This window comes from Fistularia commersonii, chromosome 34, assembly GCF_037954325.1.
Source record: "Fistularia commersonii isolate RoL2024-O1a breed Wild chromosome 34, RoL_Fcom_v1.0, whole genome shotgun sequence".
Taxonomy (NCBI): Eukaryota; Metazoa; Chordata; class Actinopteri; order Syngnathiformes; family Fistulariidae; genus Fistularia; species Fistularia commersonii.
This window is the reverse complement of record NC_141317.1, coordinates 5,212,509-5,231,710: the sequence shown is the minus strand read 5'-3', so window position 1 is coordinate 5,231,710 and position 19,202 is coordinate 5,212,509. Positions and strand designations below refer to the sequence as shown.

The 19,202-nt window shown below is 47.9% G+C and overlaps 1 protein-coding gene across 1 annotated transcript in view; it reads left to right on the top strand.

Moving 5' to 3' along the window:
* Positions 1-19,164, top strand: part of LOC147214346 (low-density lipoprotein receptor-related protein 1-like) — an 87,450-nt gene extending 68,286 nt beyond the window's left edge. Inside the window, exons 48-89 of the mRNA XM_086141589.1 lie at positions 352-465; positions 593-742; positions 840-962; positions 1,056-1,172; positions 1,263-1,391; positions 1,484-1,612; positions 1,698-1,838; positions 1,910-2,097; positions 2,584-2,767; positions 2,854-2,939; positions 3,015-3,134; positions 3,235-3,422; positions 3,510-3,715; positions 5,449-5,637; positions 5,741-5,889; positions 5,974-6,067; positions 6,701-6,817; positions 6,921-7,040; positions 7,119-7,241; positions 7,341-7,466; positions 7,570-7,686; positions 8,221-8,327; positions 8,430-8,562; positions 9,905-10,027; positions 10,108-10,230; positions 10,314-10,451; positions 10,524-10,661; positions 10,750-10,869; positions 10,948-11,231; positions 11,313-11,491; positions 11,576-11,682; positions 12,492-12,611; positions 12,695-12,871; positions 12,969-13,109; positions 13,227-13,400; positions 13,594-13,755; positions 14,010-14,181; positions 14,819-14,920; positions 15,004-15,077; positions 15,183-15,276; positions 16,155-16,299; positions 17,102-19,164. Of these exons, the coding sequence (XP_085997715.1) occupies positions 352-465; positions 593-742; positions 840-962; positions 1,056-1,172; positions 1,263-1,391; positions 1,484-1,612; positions 1,698-1,838; positions 1,910-2,097; positions 2,584-2,767; positions 2,854-2,939; positions 3,015-3,134; positions 3,235-3,422; positions 3,510-3,715; positions 5,449-5,637; positions 5,741-5,889; positions 5,974-6,067; positions 6,701-6,817; positions 6,921-7,040; positions 7,119-7,241; positions 7,341-7,466; positions 7,570-7,686; positions 8,221-8,327; positions 8,430-8,562; positions 9,905-10,027; positions 10,108-10,230; positions 10,314-10,451; positions 10,524-10,661; positions 10,750-10,869; positions 10,948-11,231; positions 11,313-11,491; positions 11,576-11,682; positions 12,492-12,611; positions 12,695-12,871; positions 12,969-13,109; positions 13,227-13,400; positions 13,594-13,755; positions 14,010-14,181; positions 14,819-14,920; positions 15,004-15,077; positions 15,183-15,276; positions 16,155-16,299; positions 17,102-17,239 (5,861 nt within the window). The 3' untranslated portion in view covers positions 17,240-19,164. The remainder of the gene's footprint in view (positions 1-351; positions 466-592; positions 743-839; positions 963-1,055; positions 1,173-1,262; positions 1,392-1,483; positions 1,613-1,697; positions 1,839-1,909; positions 2,098-2,583; positions 2,768-2,853; positions 2,940-3,014; positions 3,135-3,234; positions 3,423-3,509; positions 3,716-5,448; positions 5,638-5,740; positions 5,890-5,973; positions 6,068-6,700; positions 6,818-6,920; positions 7,041-7,118; positions 7,242-7,340; positions 7,467-7,569; positions 7,687-8,220; positions 8,328-8,429; positions 8,563-9,904; positions 10,028-10,107; positions 10,231-10,313; positions 10,452-10,523; positions 10,662-10,749; positions 10,870-10,947; positions 11,232-11,312; positions 11,492-11,575; positions 11,683-12,491; positions 12,612-12,694; positions 12,872-12,968; positions 13,110-13,226; positions 13,401-13,593; positions 13,756-14,009; positions 14,182-14,818; positions 14,921-15,003; positions 15,078-15,182; positions 15,277-16,154; positions 16,300-17,101) is intronic.
* The last annotated feature ends 38 nt before the right edge of the window (positions 19,165-19,202 follow it).

The window sequence follows — 19,202 nt, the reverse complement described above, 5'->3', positions numbered from 1 at the left end:
TTCAAGGACATCGTACAGACATATACAGGTATATATACACACACATATATATATATATATATATATATATATATATATATATATATATATTCACACACACAAAATCCAGATTTAAAGAAATAATCAAAGTAGAAACAAAGTGACAAAGTGGTTAAAAAAGTGATGGTAGCAATGCTAATATGTACTTGTTAATGCCATCAGTGGTTTTTTTTTACCATTTCTACCATGCGGTACTATTAATGTTGGTGCCTTGTGATTGATATCTTTTGCTAGTGATTATGCATATTTGTCTTGATATGCATCTGTTTTATCTTATGTAAACCTCCCACCCCATTTCGTGTCTTGCTGCAGTGACCCTGTGCAAAGTGGGAGAGTTCCAGTGCAAAGACGGGAGCTGCATCTCCAACTTCAGCCGCTGCGACCAGGTGGTCAACTGCGAGGACGCCAGCGATGAAATGAACTGCCGTGAGGAAAACATCCTTTTTTTTTTCAAAAGCTCTCCCAACAGCAACAAAAGGAAAAAAAGCTTCTTTATAAGAAAGTTGTGGGATTAATTCAAAAGTGTTTAAAAGCTTTCCCCTTCATTGTTCAGAGCCCACCGACTGCTCCCGTTTCTTCCGCCTGGGAGTGAAAGGCGCCTCTTTTCAGAGCTGCGAGAAAACCACCCTGTGCTACCTGTCCTCGTGGGTGTGCGACGGCAACAACGACTGCGGAGACTTTTCGGATGAAAGAAACTGTCCAGGTCAGTCGTACGGTCTCTCTCATAATTCGTTTCTTCTCCTCCGCCCTAGTCATCAAAAATAATCTCACCGTAATAATAATCTCTTATCTCCTGGCAGATAAGAGGAAGCTCAAATGTCCAGTCAACTTCTTCGCCTGTCCCAGCGGCCGCTGCATCCCGATGAGTTGGACCTGCGACAAGGAGAACGACTGCGAGAACGGCGCTGACGAGACGCACTGTGGTCAGTCTCATGCTTCCGTTTTGTTTATGTTTCTCATTGCGTTTGATCATTGTAACCCCCTGGTGCGTAGTGACACCCTGCCCTCTGTCGCAGACAAATTTTGCTCGTCCACCCAGTTCGAATGCGGGAACCACCGCTGCATTTCCAGCCACTGGGTTTGTGACGGCTCCGACGACTGCGGCGACGGCTCCGATGAGGACCAGAAGTGCAGTAAGCGATGATGTCATTGTTTCGCCGCTTCCTGGAGTGGCGTAATCGCTCCATGCTCTTTTTTTTTTCTTTTTTTTTTTTTTTTAACAGAATCCAAGACTTGCAGCCCCGAGTCTTTCCAATGCCTCGGGTCTCACATGTGTGTCCCACAACGCTGGAAGTGTGACGGAGACAAGGACTGTCCTGATGGCGCTGATGAGAGCGTCAAGGCTGGTTGCAGTGAGTGGGGTCACCATCGTATCTGGCGCAACGCGTTCTCTCGCCACGCAATCCCATTCCCTTAGACCCAATGTGCTCCTGTCCACTTCCAGTGTACACCAACAGCACCTGCGACGCGAGGAACGAGTTCACGTGCCAGAGCAGGCAGTGCATCCCCAAGCACTTCGTGTGCGATCACGACGTCGACTGCCCCGACGGCTCCGACGAATCCCCGGAATGCGGTAAGACACGCTCAGCTGAAGGAACACACCGCTCTGGATTATTGGGAAACATCAAAAACCTTCTTTCTTTTTATTTTTTCTGTAGAGTATCCAACCTGCGGTCCCGAAGAGTTCCGTTGCGCCAACGGGCGCTGCCTCAACCAGAAGAAATGGGAGTGTGACGGAGAGTTCGACTGCCAGGATCGCTCAGATGAAGCGCCCAAAAACCCTCGCTGCACTGACTCGGGTAGGAATATATTGCTTGTACACCGCGACGGAGCCGGAATCATTGAGTAACGCAACTTCGTCTGATTCCAGAGCGGACGTGCAATGAGACGGCCTTCGTGTGCCGCAACGGGAACTGTCTGAATGAGACGCTGCTGTGCGACCGCAACGACGACTGCGGCGACGGCTCGGACGAACTCAACTGCTTCATCAATGAGTGCCTTAACAGCAAACTCAGCGGCTGCTCGCAGCTCTGCGACGACCTCAAGATCGGCTTCAAGGTGAGCCGTGATGAATCGCTCAAGATTGGTTAAATAGGGGCCTCAAAGATGGCTGAGAAGTCCAATGGACAGTTCTCAGGTTGTTTGCATGTTGAATGAAAGACGAGGAAAAGAAAAAAAATTTGTGCGGGTGCTTGGACTACGGCAGGCACTTATGCAAGAGGAAAAAAAGCATGTTTTGGTCTCTGGTAGGAGGCTCATCTCGGAACAGCTTGAACTCCGGGTGAACTTTCCCTTCAACAGTGCCGAGGCTGTGGTAGGAACTTCGTTAGAAAAAGGGAGAATTGCCAAAGCGGAGATAACTCACCGTCACGCTTTAGCAGAGCGAGACAGGAAACGGTTCGGCACAGATTTGCCTCTTGGAGTGCTACAATTTTAGAAGGGAGCGAAGATCGCTCATTGGATTAAAAAACGTAATTTCAAAAAAAAGGACCGAACAGACTTCGCATTTGGTGAGATCTTCACACTTGCCCCCCTCCCCTCTAGTGTCGTTGCCATCCCGGTTTCCAGCTGAAGAGGGACGGCAAGACCTGCGTGGACGTGGACGAGTGCACCACCACGTACCCGTGCTCGCAGCGATGCATCAACACACACGGCAGCTTCCACTGCCTCTGCGTGGACGGCTTCGAGCTCAGCCCCAACGACCCCACCATCTGCAAGTCCACGTCTGGTAAGGCGGGCGGCGTGGGTGAGCTTTAGCAAGAAACTCGCCGTCACTTAGATGGTAAAAGTATCTTCCTTGTTTTGTGTGTGTAGAGGAAGAGCCCTACTTGATTTTCGCCAACCGATACTACCTGCGAAAACTCAACCTGGATGGCTCCAACTACACCCTCATAAAACAGGTCAGACGCCGCAAAAAGAACAAGTTGGGGGTTTGATTCCCACGCCTTCTAACGCTGTACTCGACTCTGCCTCAGGGTCTGAATAACGCAGTCGCGCTGGACTTCCACTACGCCGAGCACATGATCTACTGGACGGACGTCACCACTCAGGGCAGCATGATTCGACGCATGCACATGAACGGCAGTAACATGGAGGTCGGCCCGGCAGTCCCGTGTTTTCCGGGAAATAATTTCATGTCAGTTTGCTTTGCTCCCCCCCAACGATCAGTATGCGATCTTTTCACCAACCTGGTAGGTGCTGCACCGGACCTCTCTAAGTAACCCAGACGGCGTGGCGGTGGACTGGGTCGGCGGGAATCTGTACTGGTGCGACAAAGGCCGCGATACCATTGAGGTGTCAAAGCTCAACGGCGCTTACCGGACTGTCCTGGTGAACAGCGGTCTGAGGGAGCCGCGTGCTGTGGCCGTTGACGTACGCTTCGGGTGAGAAGCAAAAAAAGAAAACGACTTGCAATCTTTTGATTCTGCTAGCATAACGCTTAATGCGCACCGACCGCCGCTGCCATTTAGGTACCTGTACTGGTCTGACTGGGGCGACAACCCGCACATCGGGAGGATCGGAATGGACGGCACCAACAGGAGCGTGATCGTGGAGGACAAGATCACCTGGCCCAACGGCCTGACGCTGGACTTCATCAATGACCGCATATACTGGGCCGACGCCAGGGAGGACTACATAGCATTCGCCAGCCTGGACGGCACCAACAGGCACATTGGTGAGTGGCTGGTAAAACGTTTTGTGCGGCGATCCCCGGCAGCAGAGTATGACTGCACTGGTGGTGACGTGAATATTCCGATGTAAATATTGAAATAGATGTAATAGAGATTTTAGAGTGAAAAAGTGCCTGGTTGATTTTCAATTACAATTGGGTCGTTTGATTATGGAAGAGGTGGGCTGTTACATATTTATTTATGATATTAAATTATCGTTATTAATATTATTTTTTATCATTAATACTGTAATAAATACGTATTTTGTTTATTTGTCTTTCACATTGAGAGCTTATTTCAGACCATTCAATACTCGGACTGATCGATCGATTTTATCATCATTATTATACCAGTTATTGTATTAGTATTAACATTATTATTATTATTATTCACAATAATAATGATAATTGTGATAATTATTATTATTGTTATTTTATTATCTTCTTATGAAGGAGGATATGTTCATTGCTGTGAGAGAGGAGGATACAGAGAATAGGGTTAGATGGAAAAGGTTGATTTGCTGGGGCAACCACTGAAGGGAAAAGCCGAAAGAAAAAGAAGGTATTCTTATGAAGCTACAACGGTTGTCTCAGTGTCAAACATTAACGCAAATGTGAGGTAGCCGCCGAGCAGAGGCTGTCTGAGCCTGGCTGGAGCTTGGAAGCACAGTCACTGGAGGGCGGGGTGGGTGGGCGGGCTTAAAAAAACCCTGAATTGCAGATATTGTCCCCTGAACGAGGCCTGGACCGCGCAACGTTCACATAGCCCTGGCTTGTGCCGCTGCTGATAGCCACAATAGCGGATATTGTCGGCCGGCCATGCAGAAGAATCCTGCAGCCACACGGCGCTTTTGTGTCACAAAAAAATGTTCGCTTTCACTAAAAACAGAGGCTTCGGCAGATCGGTCGCAACACCTGACCGGCCTGTCAGTCACGTTTATGGAGCTTGTGATGGGGGGTGTCCATCAAACTACCATAAAAACAATTAGATGCTACTGGAACTTGTATAACATTATATCTGCATGTTAAATTGCCTATCAAGGTCGGATTAGCAGCGATACGCGTTCGTCACGAACGCTAAGGCGGCTTTTAGCATGTTTGTCTTGTGATAACAGGCCAAAGGTCACCTGGATCCACCCGATCTTCCCGCTACGGATCTTCGTCAAACTATTTGCGGCCCACAGATAAACGTGCTTTTGTTACGAGCTTGCTTATTGGCTAATGACAGTGCTGCTGTGAAGTTCCGTATTTTGCAGCGGCGAGCGCATTCGGATGACTGTGTTTTACAGATGGGACTAATGATGTTGTTTCCGAAGCGCGGCGGCGTCAGGCGCTGGCAGCGAACGCATCGGACGGAAAGAATGGGAGCACAAAGAGTGCAATTAGAGTGCAAAGTGCGACGAGGCGTGCAAATGTTACATAACACACCGATATGGCCCAGCCGCTCGAGCTGAGCGCCCACTCCCGTTTCTGTTTCACATTAACACTGTGAGCCCACCCCCCCACTGCTTTTTTTTCTTTTCTCTCTCTCAGGTTTCTAGAGAAATAAATGAATATAAAAAATCCCAGCCAGAACAAATAAAACAGCTGAACCGGCTCAACGACGTCTATCGGGGGGAAACTTGAGATGCTTATTTCATTAAACAGGGAAAATGAATGTAGCCGCTGGTTTGATTACAAGAGAAGTGAAACCGCCATTTTGTCTCTTTGTGCGCTTTTTTTTTTTTTGTGCCTCGCAGTCCTCAGCCAGGACATCCCGCACATTTTCGCCATGACGCTGTTCGAGGAGTACATCTACTGGACGGACTGGGAGACCAAATCCATCAACAGGGCCCACAAAACCCTGGGCACCAACAAGTCCACGCTGATCAGCATCTTGCACCGGCCCATGGACATCCACATCTACCATCCCTATCGCCAGCCGGAGGGTAAGTAAACGACATAGCTTTCGGTTTATATTTGTTGTTCAGCAGTACATTGATGTTGGTCAGAAAAAAGAAATTATCTTGGTGTTTTCGTCCTTTCCGCCAGTGCTCAACCACCCGTGCCAGACCAACAACGGAGGCTGCAGCAACCTCTGCCTCCTCTCCCCTGGGGGCGGCTACAAGTGCGCCTGCCCCACCAACTTCTACCTGGCCAAAGATCAGCGCACATGCATGTCGAACTGCACGGCCAGCCAGGTGAGCCTGCCGCAAGTGCGCCATCCATGACGCCTCGCGTCGTTTTAGCAGCAGCAATATGTAAAACCTTCTTCTCCTCTGTAGTTTGTCTGCAAGAATGACAAGTGCATTCCTTTCTGGTGGAAGTGCGACACCGAGGACGACTGCGGCGACCGCTCGGACGAGCCGGCGGACTGCCGTGAGTTTTTTGTGCCGAGCTGACTCAAGGATGGCCATCTTGTTTTTTAGTTTTTTTTTGTTTGTTTTTTTCGGGGGGTTTTTACCCATCATCATTCAGCTTGAATGAGAGGAAAGGCGTACAAGACAGTGGTGAGAGTGGTGATGCTGTATGGTTTAGAGCCGACGGGACGGAGGAAAAGACAGGAAGGAAGACGGAGGTAGCGCAGATGAGGATGTTGAGGTTGTGACAAGGATGGATAGGATTAGAAATGAGTCAGTCAGTAGGACAGCACTTGTTCACTGTTTTGGAGATCAAGTTAGAATGAGGTGGTTCGGTCATGTGCAGAGGAGGGATAGTGAATATATTGGTAGGAGGATGCTGAGGTTGGAACTGCCAGGAAGAAGGCCTAGAGGAAGACCAAAGAGAAGATTTCTGGATGCAGTGAAAGAGGACAGGAAGTTAGTTGGTGTGAGTGAAGAGGATACAGAGAATAGGGTTAGATGGAGGAGGTTGATTCACTGTGGTGACCCCTGAAGGGTACGACCGAGAAGGAGAGAAGATGATCATGCAATGAGTCTGCAGAGTAGAGATTCAGGGAAGTGGGATGTCCGGCCGATCCTTAAAAAAAAAGTCTCTCGTTTCCCACGGCAGCCGAGTTCAAGTGCAGGCCGGGGCAGTTCCAGTGCGGCACAGGCATCTGCACCAACCCAGCATATATATGTGACGGCGACAACGACTGTCAGGACAACTCAGATGAAGCCAACTGCGGTAATTATTATCATTTTGATTTGTTATTATTATATTGCATTAATATGCGCACGTATCTGCTGCCGGGCTCACCGTGTGCCCTCCTCTAACATTGCCCCAACAGACATTCACGTCTGCCTGCCCAGTCAGTTCAAATGTTCGCACCCGAGCCGCTGCATCCCAGGCATCTTCCGCTGCAACGGCCAGGACAACTGTGGGGAGGGAGAGGACGAGAAGGACTGTCGTGAGTATCCGTTTTAGTTTTGTTTTTTTTTGTTCAAGTTTCATTTCAAATGGTAACAAAATGTGTGCTCTCCTGCAGCGGAGGTCACATGTGCACCCACCCAGTTCCAGTGTGCCATCACCAAGCGCTGCATCCCACGCGTTTGGGTTTGTGACCGTGACAACGACTGCGTGGACGGATCCGACGAGCCGGCCAACTGCAGTAAGACCCCCACCTTGTTTTTGTGTGCGTGTGTATCGTTCGCGTTTGAAACATCTCACGAGAAAGACCTCGTTGCGCTGGTACCGTTTCCCCCTCCAGCCCAGATGACCTGCGGCGTGGATGAGTTCCGCTGCAAGGACTCCGGACGCTGCATCCCCGCTCGGTGGAAGTGCGACGGAGAGGACGACTGCGGAGACGCATCTGACGAGCCCAAGGAGGAGTGCGGTGAGAATCATCGAGCAGACGGAAATGCGTTTGAGGGTCACGCCCTCCTGGTTTTTTTTTTGTTTTTTTTTTTTAAATCCAATGTGTTTGGTTATCCGTGCAGCTGAACGCACCTGCGAGCCGTACCAGTTCAGATGCAAGAACAACCGGTGTGTGCCGGGCCGCTGGCAGTGCGACTACGACAACGACTGCGGGGATAACTCGGATGAAGACAAGTGTGGTGAGACGTCCCTCTTGGCAGGGTTACCTGTTCCTGTCACCTCTGCTCATCCCCTTTCCTGTTTTGTACTCTTAGCACAGTGATATTAACTGTTCAACATCCGTTCACTGTCATTACTGATGCATTTCACCTCATCTGATATTTGTCTCATTTCATACTGTCCTGTTGGCATGAGCCAGAGGTAAGTTTCTCCACCTTCATAATGGAAACATCCCGGTAGGCCTCCGTGTGTCTGTTCTCGTGTCCCGCTGCGAGTTTATAACCACAGCTCCAGACTATACTTTTTCTTGTTGTGTAGCGCTACCGCATTCTGCCACTAGAGGCCGCCAGCGCGCAAATCTGCATCTCTGACGCGTGTCTTAAATCCACCACATTTCACAGTTAATACTATTTGTAAAGGTTGTTTCACTGTGTCTTGATTCCCCTCCCCTCAGTCTTGTGTTGACTGTCGTCTCGTGTTTGTTCAAACTGAATCCAAGTTGCCATGTCTGGTGTCACGACCAGGACTGATCTGTTTTCCTTTTTCCTCGACAGTGCCTCGACAGTGTTCGGAAAGCGAGTTCGCCTGCACCAACGGCCGCTGCATCGCCGGGAGGTGGAAGTGCGACGGGGACCACGACTGCGCCGATGGATCTGATGAAGTACGCTAACTTTTTTTGTCAGCTGCGTTCCGAACCTCGGACGGGGATACAGAATCTGCCCGAACTCATCACAAACACGCTTTTGTATCTCCCCCGCTCCAGCTGGGCTGCGATCTGAAGTGTGACAACGACCAGTTTCAGTGTAAGAATGGACACTGCATTCCCATCCGTTGGTGGTGCGACGCCGACCCCGACTGCATGGATGGCAGTGATGAGGAGAACTGCGGCAGCACCGGTGAGTGTGTGTGTGTGTGTGTGTGTGTTGGTTTTATGAATTTAATTATTTCAGGGCTAAGTAAGTCACAGTCACGTTAAATGGAAACTGACATTTCATGTAAGAGAGGCAATACTCTGATAAAACAATACATTTATATAATTGGACAGTACATTAAAGAAAAAGAATATATAGTGATACTTTGACTCACGAGTGTAATTCGTTTGTGATCAAGCTCGTAATTTAATTTGCTTGCTCGTATATCAATTCAATATCCCCATTAAAATGAATTGAAACGCTATTAATTTCTTCCTGCCCCCTGTACTTTATAAATAGCAAATACAATATAAAAATAATACAAAATGTAAAGAAATAAACTACCGGTAGTATTAAGTGTTTTTACCTTAGGATCGGACGGAGGTCGGAAGAGATTTTCATGTGATGCTCTTGCTCAACTCGGCTACACAATGTATTGGTAAAAGTCACTTGCACAATATGCTACACTTAATTTAACGGCAGAGTGAATGGCTGTCCCTTTTTCTTAAAACCATCCTGATCAAACCATCCTGCCAACTGGCTTTGAATGACTCTTCTGTTGACGTTCCCACCGTCTGCTGCACTAAATCCCCGTCAATGTCTCCTGCCTTCTCACAGATAATGTTCTCGGTCATGGTATCTCACCAACAACAACTTCTCCTTCTCTTAATGGACAAATCCACAACACGCACGCCTCGCTCATGTTTTTCGATGATTTTCACTGCGCGGCGCATTTGACTGTTTTTAAAAAAATACTTCTCGGACAACGGCGGCCATGTCGGTGTTAAACGCTCCTCTCGCTCACTTGTGACTCAGATCTAGGCTCGTATCACAAAGCAAAAATATTGACCGAGCGACGGCTCGTATCTCGGGTTATTTGTAAATCGACGCAGCTGCAAGTCAAGGTTCCGCTGTCGCTGAAATAACTTTAAATGCATCAAGAGCTCTTATCAGTGCACTAATAGGTACACAACAAAATATGCTTTCATTTATCACAAAAATGTACCTCTTCCATAAGTCAAAATGCAATTCTGACCTTTGCGCTTCCCTCTTTGAGTAGTTATTTTGTAAAATTATGCTAATCCTGCCCCCCGTGTTAAAGCTCCTCCGGAGCGGCTCAGCTGCCTCCAGAGCAAAGTCACCAACACACCCTCGGTTTTAGCTTTCCAAAAGATCCCTGTATTTTTCCAGCCCAGTGGATGTTGTATGTAAAACTACATGATAAACACACGTCTAATCTTTACATCCTTTTAGTCTGACTGTGGCAGCCGGTTCTAATCCCGGCCACATGTTTCATTGAAACTGAAGTAGCTTCCTGTTCCCTCAGCCGGACGCCACTGCCCCATGGACGAGCTGCAGTGCAACAACACCCTGTGCAAGCCCCTGGCCTGGAAGTGTGACGGCGAGGACGACTGCGGGGACAACTCCGACGAGAATCCGGACGAGTGCCGTGAGTTCCGGCCTCGCCGCCCTCCGCAACCCGTTGCCTCCGGCCCCGTGTCCCACTTGCCATCTCGCTGTCATTCCCAGGGAGGTTCCAGTGCCCGCCCACCCGGGCCTTCCGCTGCCAGAACGAGCGTGTGTGTCTGCAGGTGTCGAAGAGATGCGACGGCGTCAACAACTGCGGCGACAACTCGGACGAACTCAATTGCCGTGAGTCGCTCAGACTGTTTTACAATCAACGCTGTCAAATAAGATGCTGAAGTTTGTGTGTGTGTTCGTGTGCGTGCACGCAGAGTTGCCTCCGGCTGCCCCCACATGTGAGAAGGATGAGTTCCTGTGCGCCAACGGGAGATGCATCAGCTCTACCCTGCGCTGCAACTTCTTCAACGACTGCGAGGATTACGGCTCGGACGAGATCAACTGCAAGACCGGTGAGACTTTCAGACCGATGTCCGCGCTCGCAACCGGATCCGGACCGATTCATCCCGTTTGTCCTCCTTCAGAGACCAAACTCAATGACTGCCGGAGTAACCGGACGCAGTGCGGGGACGGCGACGAGGCCCACTGTGTCATCAACGGCACCGACTCCTTCTGCTCCTGCAAACCGGGTTTCCAGAAGACGGGGCACCACACCTGCGGAGGTACACAGTTGGTTGTGTTTGCTTTTTTTCTGACGTCGCTGTCCTGTAGACCTATTTTTCAATTATTCCCCTTCATATTTTCTCCCAGATAAGAACGAGTGTTTACAGTTCGGTGTGTGTTCCCACGTTTGCAACAACACCAAAGGCTCCTACAAGTGCAGCTGCCACAAGTACTTCACCAGGATCAATGACACCTGCAAGGCTGACAGTGAGGAGCTGCCCGGCCGTCAGTCCTACACGTCGCACCAATATTTTGGTGTTTCACTTTTTTTCTTTTAATTTGCAGACATGAACAGCAGTCAACAGATCCTTTACATAGCCGACGACAATGAGATCCGCAGCCTGGACCCAGGCATGCCCAATTGGCGCTACGAGCAAACGTTCCAGGGCGACGCCAGCGTGCGGATCGACGCCATGGACCTGCACGTCAAAACCAACCGCATCTTCTGGACCAACTGGCACACGGGCCGAATCTCCTCCTACGAGCTGCCGGGACCGTCCGGCCTCTCGTCGCCATCTAACTCTCACAGGAACAAACGGCAGAGTGAGGGCAGGATCACAAACCTGCAGGTAACGTCCCCAAAAAACAAACAAAAAAAAAAGCGTGGCTTCTAGCTTTAAAAACACGCCGGCCGTCCCGCTTACGTCCAGATCAAGGAGTTGAAAATGCCCCGCGGCATTGCTGTGGACTGGGTCGCCGGCAACCTGTACTGGACTGACTCGGGCCGGGACGTCATCGAGGTGGCTCAGATGTCGGGCCAGAACTGCAAGACCCTCATCTCGGGCATGATCGATGAGCCGTACGCCATCGTGGTGGATCCACAGCGGGGGTAAAGACCCGCCTTCCCTCTCCTGCCATCATGATGAGTATTCAGTTCTTATGTTTTGGTTATGTTTTTTTAATTCTCCTCCAGAACCATGTACTGGGCGGACTGGGGCAACCATCCGAAAATCGAGACGGCTGCGATGGATGGAACACTGAGACAAACTTTGGTCCATGAGAACATTCAGTGGCCCACAGGTCAGAAAAGATGGCTTCTAGAGTCTACTGCACCTTTTTCTGAGTACCATATTTTCTGGACGATAAGTTGCACCAGCCAAAAAATGCATAATGAAGTCGCACTGTACTATAAGTTGAATTTTGGGGGGAAATTCATTCTATAAAATCAGAGACCAAGAACAGACACTTCCCCTTGAAAGGCAAGTTATAATGTAATGTCTGAGCGGACGTGCCCAACAATGACAATTTATTGATTAACAAATCTTATCTTTATTAGAACAATTATAACAATTAAGCAACAGCGGCGCCACTTAATCTTCCCCGTCTCCGCACCCCCCCCCCCCCGCCTTCACCCCCCCTATCCTAACAACACATTAACAGCCAGTAGGAAATCACCGAACTCTGAAGGTTCCTCTAAACAGTACCGCAGGGTCACGACAATAGCAATAACAGTAGAATAAAGACCAGCAGGCTTGTATGTTAAAGTAACATATTAACAGTTATTCACAGTTATCTCGCTCACTCCAAACGTTCTTTCTGCTGCTCGATTCAGTCTTATTCAGTTGTCTTTATAAGTTGATGTTTAGATTTTAAATTGTCAGTGGTACAGGAGTAATAGGAGTAGCAGATACTGGCACACATGCCCAGAGAGGACTTTCGAGGCTATTAGTGTGAAAATAATGAACATGTAATTATATTTTAATATATAAGTCACCTGAGTATAAATTGCAAGACCAGCCAAACCATAAAAAAAGTGTGACTTAAAGGCCAAAACAACAATGTAAATTAACCCAAGTATGATGCTCAAACTCCCCTCTCGGCCTCTGCAGGTTTGGCCGTCGACTTCTTCAACGAGCGTCTTTACTGGGCCGACGCCAAGCTGTCTGTCATCGGTAGCGTGCGCCTGGACGGCTCCGATCCTGTCATCGCCGTCTCTGGCATCAAAAACAGTTGAGTTTGTATAACGTTCAGCCAGAAAGAAAAGAAAAAACAAACATCTGCTAAACCTCAGCTCCTGCATTTTCCGTTACAGACCTGGTCCATCCTTTCAGCATTGACATTTTTGAGGACTACATATACGGAGTCACGTACGTCAATAACTACGTGTTCCGTGTCAACAAGTTCGGGAAAGGCTTCATGGAGAACCTTACCACCGGGATCAACCACGCCACCGACATAGTGTTGTACCACCGTTATAAGCAACCAGAAAGTCAGTAGTGTTTGTTTTTCTGTTTTTTTTTTTTTTGTTTGTTTGTTTTGTTTTTTTTCGTTTTCCTCACCGGAAGCCCCGTCTCTCTCAACACCAGTGACGAACCCCTGCGACAGGAAGAAGTGCGAGTGGCTGTGTCTGCTCAGCCCCAGTGGGCCGGTGTGCACCTGTCCCAATAACTACGTGGCCGACAACGGCACGTGCGTGGAGAGGCCCAGTCCAACCCAGTCCCCGATCTGTGAGTAGGCCACCTCGACCCCGGCGCTCGGGAAATAAGCGATGATTTTATATCAGAAAACAAGGATTTTCCGGGAATTGTAATGAATCGTGGCATTCTCTCTCTCTCTCCGAGCAGCTCCCCCGTCAGTCCCTTGTGACATCCAGTGCCTGAACGGCGGGAGCTGCTTCCTCAATGCGCGGCAGGTGGCCAAATGTCGTTGCCAGCCGAGCTACACCGGAGAGAGGTGCGAGATCAACCAGTGCAGGGACTACTGCAAGAACGGCGGCACATGCACGGCTTCGCACACCGGTAAGATGCGATCCAGCATTTTAATATTTGCAGCATGGATGCTTTTTTTAACATTATCAAATGTGCAGTTTAGATTTCAGAGTATGTGCTGACTTGGACCCGATATATATAAACGTTTTTGATATTGAAAACAGAATTTGTTTATCCGAAGGGGAATTTCAGGCGCAACCCTTTTCTGGTCTCTTGTTTCCAGGGGCCGCGACCTGCAGGTGTCCGAAGGGATTCACCGGCGCCAATTGTAACCGGCAGACCTGTCAGGATTACTGCCTGAATGGGGGCAACTGCTCAGTCAACACCGGCAACCAGCCTACGTGCAGCTGCGTGCAGGAATACCTCGGAGACCAGTGCCAGTACAGTAAGTGAATAGAATAGAATATTCAGTTCATCGCCCCACATTGGGGAAGTTTCATTTTCTCTCAACAGAAAGTGGATAGTGAGTAGAAGCAGTTGATAATGTACAAGCGGTAAAATATACAAATATCAGGAAAAAAAAAGAACATAAACGTATATAAATGCTATAAACATGTGTTTGATGAGGTAAGTCTATTTCCTGATGAAAGGGGGGAAATTTTTGAATAAAAATGAAAATCTCTCCCTCCTCTTCCTCAGGCAAGTGCGAAGGGTTTTGTGAGAACGGCGGCACCTGCTTACAAAGATCCAATGGGAACAAGCTGTGCCTGTGCCCCAGCCAGTACGTCGGCCACCAGTGCGAGGTGGACAAATGCTCTTTCTGCGGGATGGGCAAGTGTTTGACCTCGTCCTCAGGGGAGGTCTTCTGCAGGTAAATGGGCGGTGGAGTTACGCGGAATTGAGTTTTGATTTTAAAAAAAAAAAAGCAGCAGTATTTGATTGTACTTTTAGACAAAACACAATGTGAATGGTTGTATGATTCTATTTGTTATGAATCAGAGTGAAAGCTTGTATTTCTCCATATGATTTGTGAATGAAAGGGTGAATGGCACATTGTCTCTATAATGTCTGACTGAGAGGGCGAAAGGTGGTATCTTTTTTTTTTTTATTTTATGTATTTATTTGTATGTCTCCAAATGATGTTAGAAGGAGAGGGTGAATGATTATATTTATTTTATTTTATGTATTTGTGTCTCCAAATGATGTCAGAATGAGTGGGTGAATTGTTGTACTTTTTATTTTTTTAAACTTTATCTATTTGTATGTCTCAAAATGACTCACACCTGGGTTGGTTTCCAATCCCCACCAGCTTGAATGCAGGATAAGCGGCGTAGATAATGTATGAAAGGATGATTGTTTGTTTCCTGGAATCATCAGAGCGTTACCTAAAAATCCCCCGGGTCCGATTTGTGTTTTTGCACCCACGTTTCATTCGACATCTCGCAGGATTTTTGCCCGGAACCTCCTTCCGAGAAATAATGTTCAGTTTGCCGTGTGTTTGCGCGCAGATGTCCCAACGGTCGGACGCAGCCCAGCTGCTACAGCTGCCTGGGCTACTGCACCAACGGACAGTGCACCGTCGACAATCACACGCTGCTCCCGCAGTGCAAGTAAGATCTGAAAATGTTTCTTCCACATTGTCCCGGTGGCTCCAGCTTACACACACTTATACTCTGGCTGTGTGTGTGTGTAGGTGTCCAGCAGGGTGGAGGGGGTACAGATGTGACGTCCCAGCCGCGACCATGGATTCTTCCTCCTCCAGTGGAAGTAGGTCTCACACACACACACACACACACACACCTGTCGGGAGGTCCTGGTTTATCAACCCTGAACCTTCCCTGTGGCCTCACTGTGTTTTTTCGCTCCCTTCAGGCACGGCGTCCGTGGTCGTCCCCGTGCTCCTGCTGCTGCTGCTGGCCCTGCTGGTGGTCGGCGCCATCTTGTGGTACAAGCGAAGAATGCGCGGGTATGTTCTCTCCGCCCCGGACCCCCGATTCCTTTCCTTCCAATCTCTTCACTTTTTTTCACCTGCTCCTCACGACGCCTTTTGCTATCGAGACTCACTTCCTCTTATTTTCCCTGTGATAACGACTTATTTCCTGTCTCCCAGGTCTCTATGGCCGGGCAAATCTCGTTCTCAGTGCTTGCGGTAACTTTACTTAGGGTTACATAATTCACCTGTTCATCCACAACCCCCTCCCATCCTCCCCCTACTCTCCGAAATTAGCTTTCCTGTGTGTCCCGTGCATCCGTCCATGCTGTCGGTCAGTGTAGCATCTGTTCGGCTGTCCTTGCCTGCATTGTGTTCGCCTCTCGTTCGGCGGCAAAGGAACCCGCCGACCGTTATCTGGAATAATTTTGCCGGCGATGCACAAACACCCGGACTGTTTTCTGCTCTCTGTGTCTCCATACCCCCTCCCGCCCTCTCCTCCTCCCCCTCGTTTACATGTTTTAAACGTAAAGGCTTATTCTGTGTGCTTGCATTGTAAACGAAAAAAGAATTCACACACACACACACACACACACACACACACACGCACACACATTCTATGAATATTCTCATAAAACAGTCGACATGCAGCAGACACGCCGCAGAATATTCCCTGGGTTTGATCAAATGGCCTTTTGACAAAAAGTTCATTGAGCAACCTTGTCGTCTTGACTTTGCTGGTTGTTCGTTGCCGAGGCCGAACGGACGCCGGGTTTGATGCGAAGTCAGACCCCACGGGATGTGTTTCTGTTTTTTTTTTTCCGTTGTTTGTTTTGGTTTTTTAAGCGGAGCTCAGTAAACATCCACCCGCCCGCTTGGTCACTTTATTTTTCTCCGTCACTGCTTTCTCACAGCGCTAAGGGCTTCCAGCACCACCGGATGACCAACGGAGCCATGAACGTGGAGATCGGGAATCCCGCCTACAAGATCTACGAGGGCGATCCAGACGATGATGCCGGGGAGCTGCTGGATTCTGACTTTGCTCTGGACCCGGAGAAGGTAGCATACTTTCTTTGAAAAAGGGGGGGACGTCCCACCCAAATCCACCCATGTCTCGGGATCTTTTCCCTTTTTTGTCGGCTTTGTGAAGCCAAAGTGTGAGACAGGGGGACGTATCAGGGTCGGGAGGCACGGGAACAAATGATCTCATGGTAATAATCAAAGAAAAAGTTACTTGGCATTAGCTGACATGATACAAAAGTGGCCTCGGGCTCCTGGCTGGATGGTTGCAGTAGATTATGCTCCGCCCCTTGGGAACCTGCAAAATGAGAGAGCCCGAGGACTCTGGAGAAGACACAGGGTTAGTATCACGCGTCGATGAAGGGTTGCGAATGCAGGTGGGATAGGAAGAATGGGAGGGATGAGAGAAATACATTATAGGATACCCCTATGGCAGTAGAACTGGAGGCTAGCCCAGTGCTAACGGGAAGCGACTTTCCAGGCAGCTCAGTAACTCCATGCACTATTGGAGCTTAGAGATCCGACTGGGTGGTGGGGTTGAATTCTCGGAGATGTGACGGCGCCTGGTGATGTGTCTCCCGTAACATCGCAGCTTCAAGAGGAGAAATAAAAACAATTTATCAGGTGTATGGCGGCAGAGCAGATACAAACCGGATCACTGCTGTTGCTGCCAGCTGAGGTCTTCCTCAGGGCGGTTTTAAGACGGTGGGGCGGTTTTAAGACGGTGAAAGAAAGGGAAAACAGTGGCATTTAAAGCTCTAATTGCTGTAAACAGTGCTCTACCATTTTTTTTTCCCCCTCCTTGTCCTTTGACACAGCATGTAATTTTCTTGCCCCGCAGCCCACTAACTTCACCAACCCAGTGTACGCCACGCTCTACATGGGCGCCCACAACAGCAGCAACTCTCTGGCGAGCACAGACGAGAAGAAGGAACTTCTCTCCCAGGGCGACGAGAGCATGAGTGACCCGCTGGCGTAAAAAAAAATATATATATTAAAAAAAAAAATCTCGGCGCCCGCTGCTGGACTCTGCCGCCGCCGCCGTCGTCGTCGCCGTCGCCGCCCCACCACGCCCGAAACCCGGTCCTGACTTTTAACAAGCTCTGTCATCTAATGCCTTCACCCACCTGAAAAGAAAAGCGACAACAACAACAACAAAAAAAATCGGGAACACTGTACAAAATGTATAAAATGAAGGACTACTTTTTTAAGTGATTGCAGTATTATATTTTGTTCTTTGACAAAAAAAAAAAAGAAAAGAAAATCTTCTGGTGATGAAAAGGAACCATTTTATAGACATTTACTCAGTTCTTTTTAAGTTTGCTCGCCTCCTCGAAAATCTCTCCCTCCCCTCTCACATATAGCCACTACCTCTGTGCAAAATGTAAAAGATGCAGAGATACTAACGGCAGTGGAACAATTTAAAGTTTTTTATTTTTTTATGAATTGTATAGAGGGAAGAAAAAACAAAAATAAGTATTGTTCCATCCTTAGAGCTCATTGCCAAGTGTTTTTTTTTTTTTTTGGTTGGTTGGTTGTTTTTTTTTTTTTTTTTACTAGAAGAGAGGAGAATTGTCCCTGGATGCTGGTTGGGCTCAGTCTTCCGAAGGCATTATGCGTATATGTACGTTCGCTGCTGGAGGTCCGAGAGGGCGTGAGACATTTAAATGCACACACGTACGCACGGAAAACTAAGCACCGCAGCCCGTGTCTTGTCTGTCTTCTCAAAGAACTACATTCAAGTGATTGTCTTTTACCTCCTTGCACAGACGAAAGTTCTATAAAAATATATATATATATATATTTGCATATATATAAACCTATTAACAAAGTGTCTTTAAAATATACCCAGGAATACAAACATCAGTAACAAATAGCAGTCTGTACTTTTTAACAGTTTTTTTTTTTTTTTTTAAAGTTGTGTAATTTGACATACGTCATGCGCTCAATGAATGAATTGATGGCAGGGCGCAAACGCGCCAGATGAAGATGATTGTAACAAAAAGTCCACATTCCAGGAGTCTGGGATGGATCTCTGTGGCCTTGGTTTTTTAGCCTACTGCAGGAAACCCCTGGACAGGGAGCGGAGAGAGGAGTGGAGGGGGACAGGTGCTTATCTGAAACTGTCCTCAAAGGTTGTTTTATTTTTTCGGGGGGAGATAGGGGAGAGAAACGGCGGGCGTCTGTGAATTCTGGTCATCACTGAGAAAAATGTGCAACAGAAGATTAGCCGGCGAATGTTGCATGAAGACTTTGCTCCTTTTGTCTTTTGATTGTTTGATTCACCATGCTTTCAGGAAAAGGCCAGGGAGACCCTTCGTTGGTACGTACATTTGTAAGATTGCAAAACCTTTTCTTTTTATTTCCCTTTTTTTTTTTAAATTGTATGTAATTACATGTGACTTAGGTTTATGCTCATTGTTAAGTGCATTTCCAGGACGGAGACTGATCAGCTACCTGATAAAGCATTCCTGTTGTTAATTCCTTTGCCTTGCTGCTAATGCTAACCATCCGTCTGTCAGTCATTCTGGGTTTTTTTTGTTTTTTTTTTTACTTTTTTCTAATCACAAGAATGTTATTCTGGCTGTCACACTGCTCACCGTGCTGCTTTCGAAGGTCAGACCTGCATGGTGTTCACCCCCATCCCAGAGGAAACACTCTGGCTTCATCATTCACTTAACAGTATTCATCCTTTTATTTCATTTCTTTGTTTCAAATCCTCTGTTTAGATTTTCACCTGCCCGTGTAAATTAGAACTATTGTCTTTTTTTTTTTTTTTCGGTTGGAGAATTTTTATTTGTCGGCGAAAAATTCCACACAGATAATTGTGGTTCTGATTGTTTTGTTATGATTCTATTTCTTTTTGATATAAGAAATTAAATGGATTTTTATAGTGGAAAGGTACAGCGACTCTGCCCGTCATTTTGGAGAGACCGAGAACA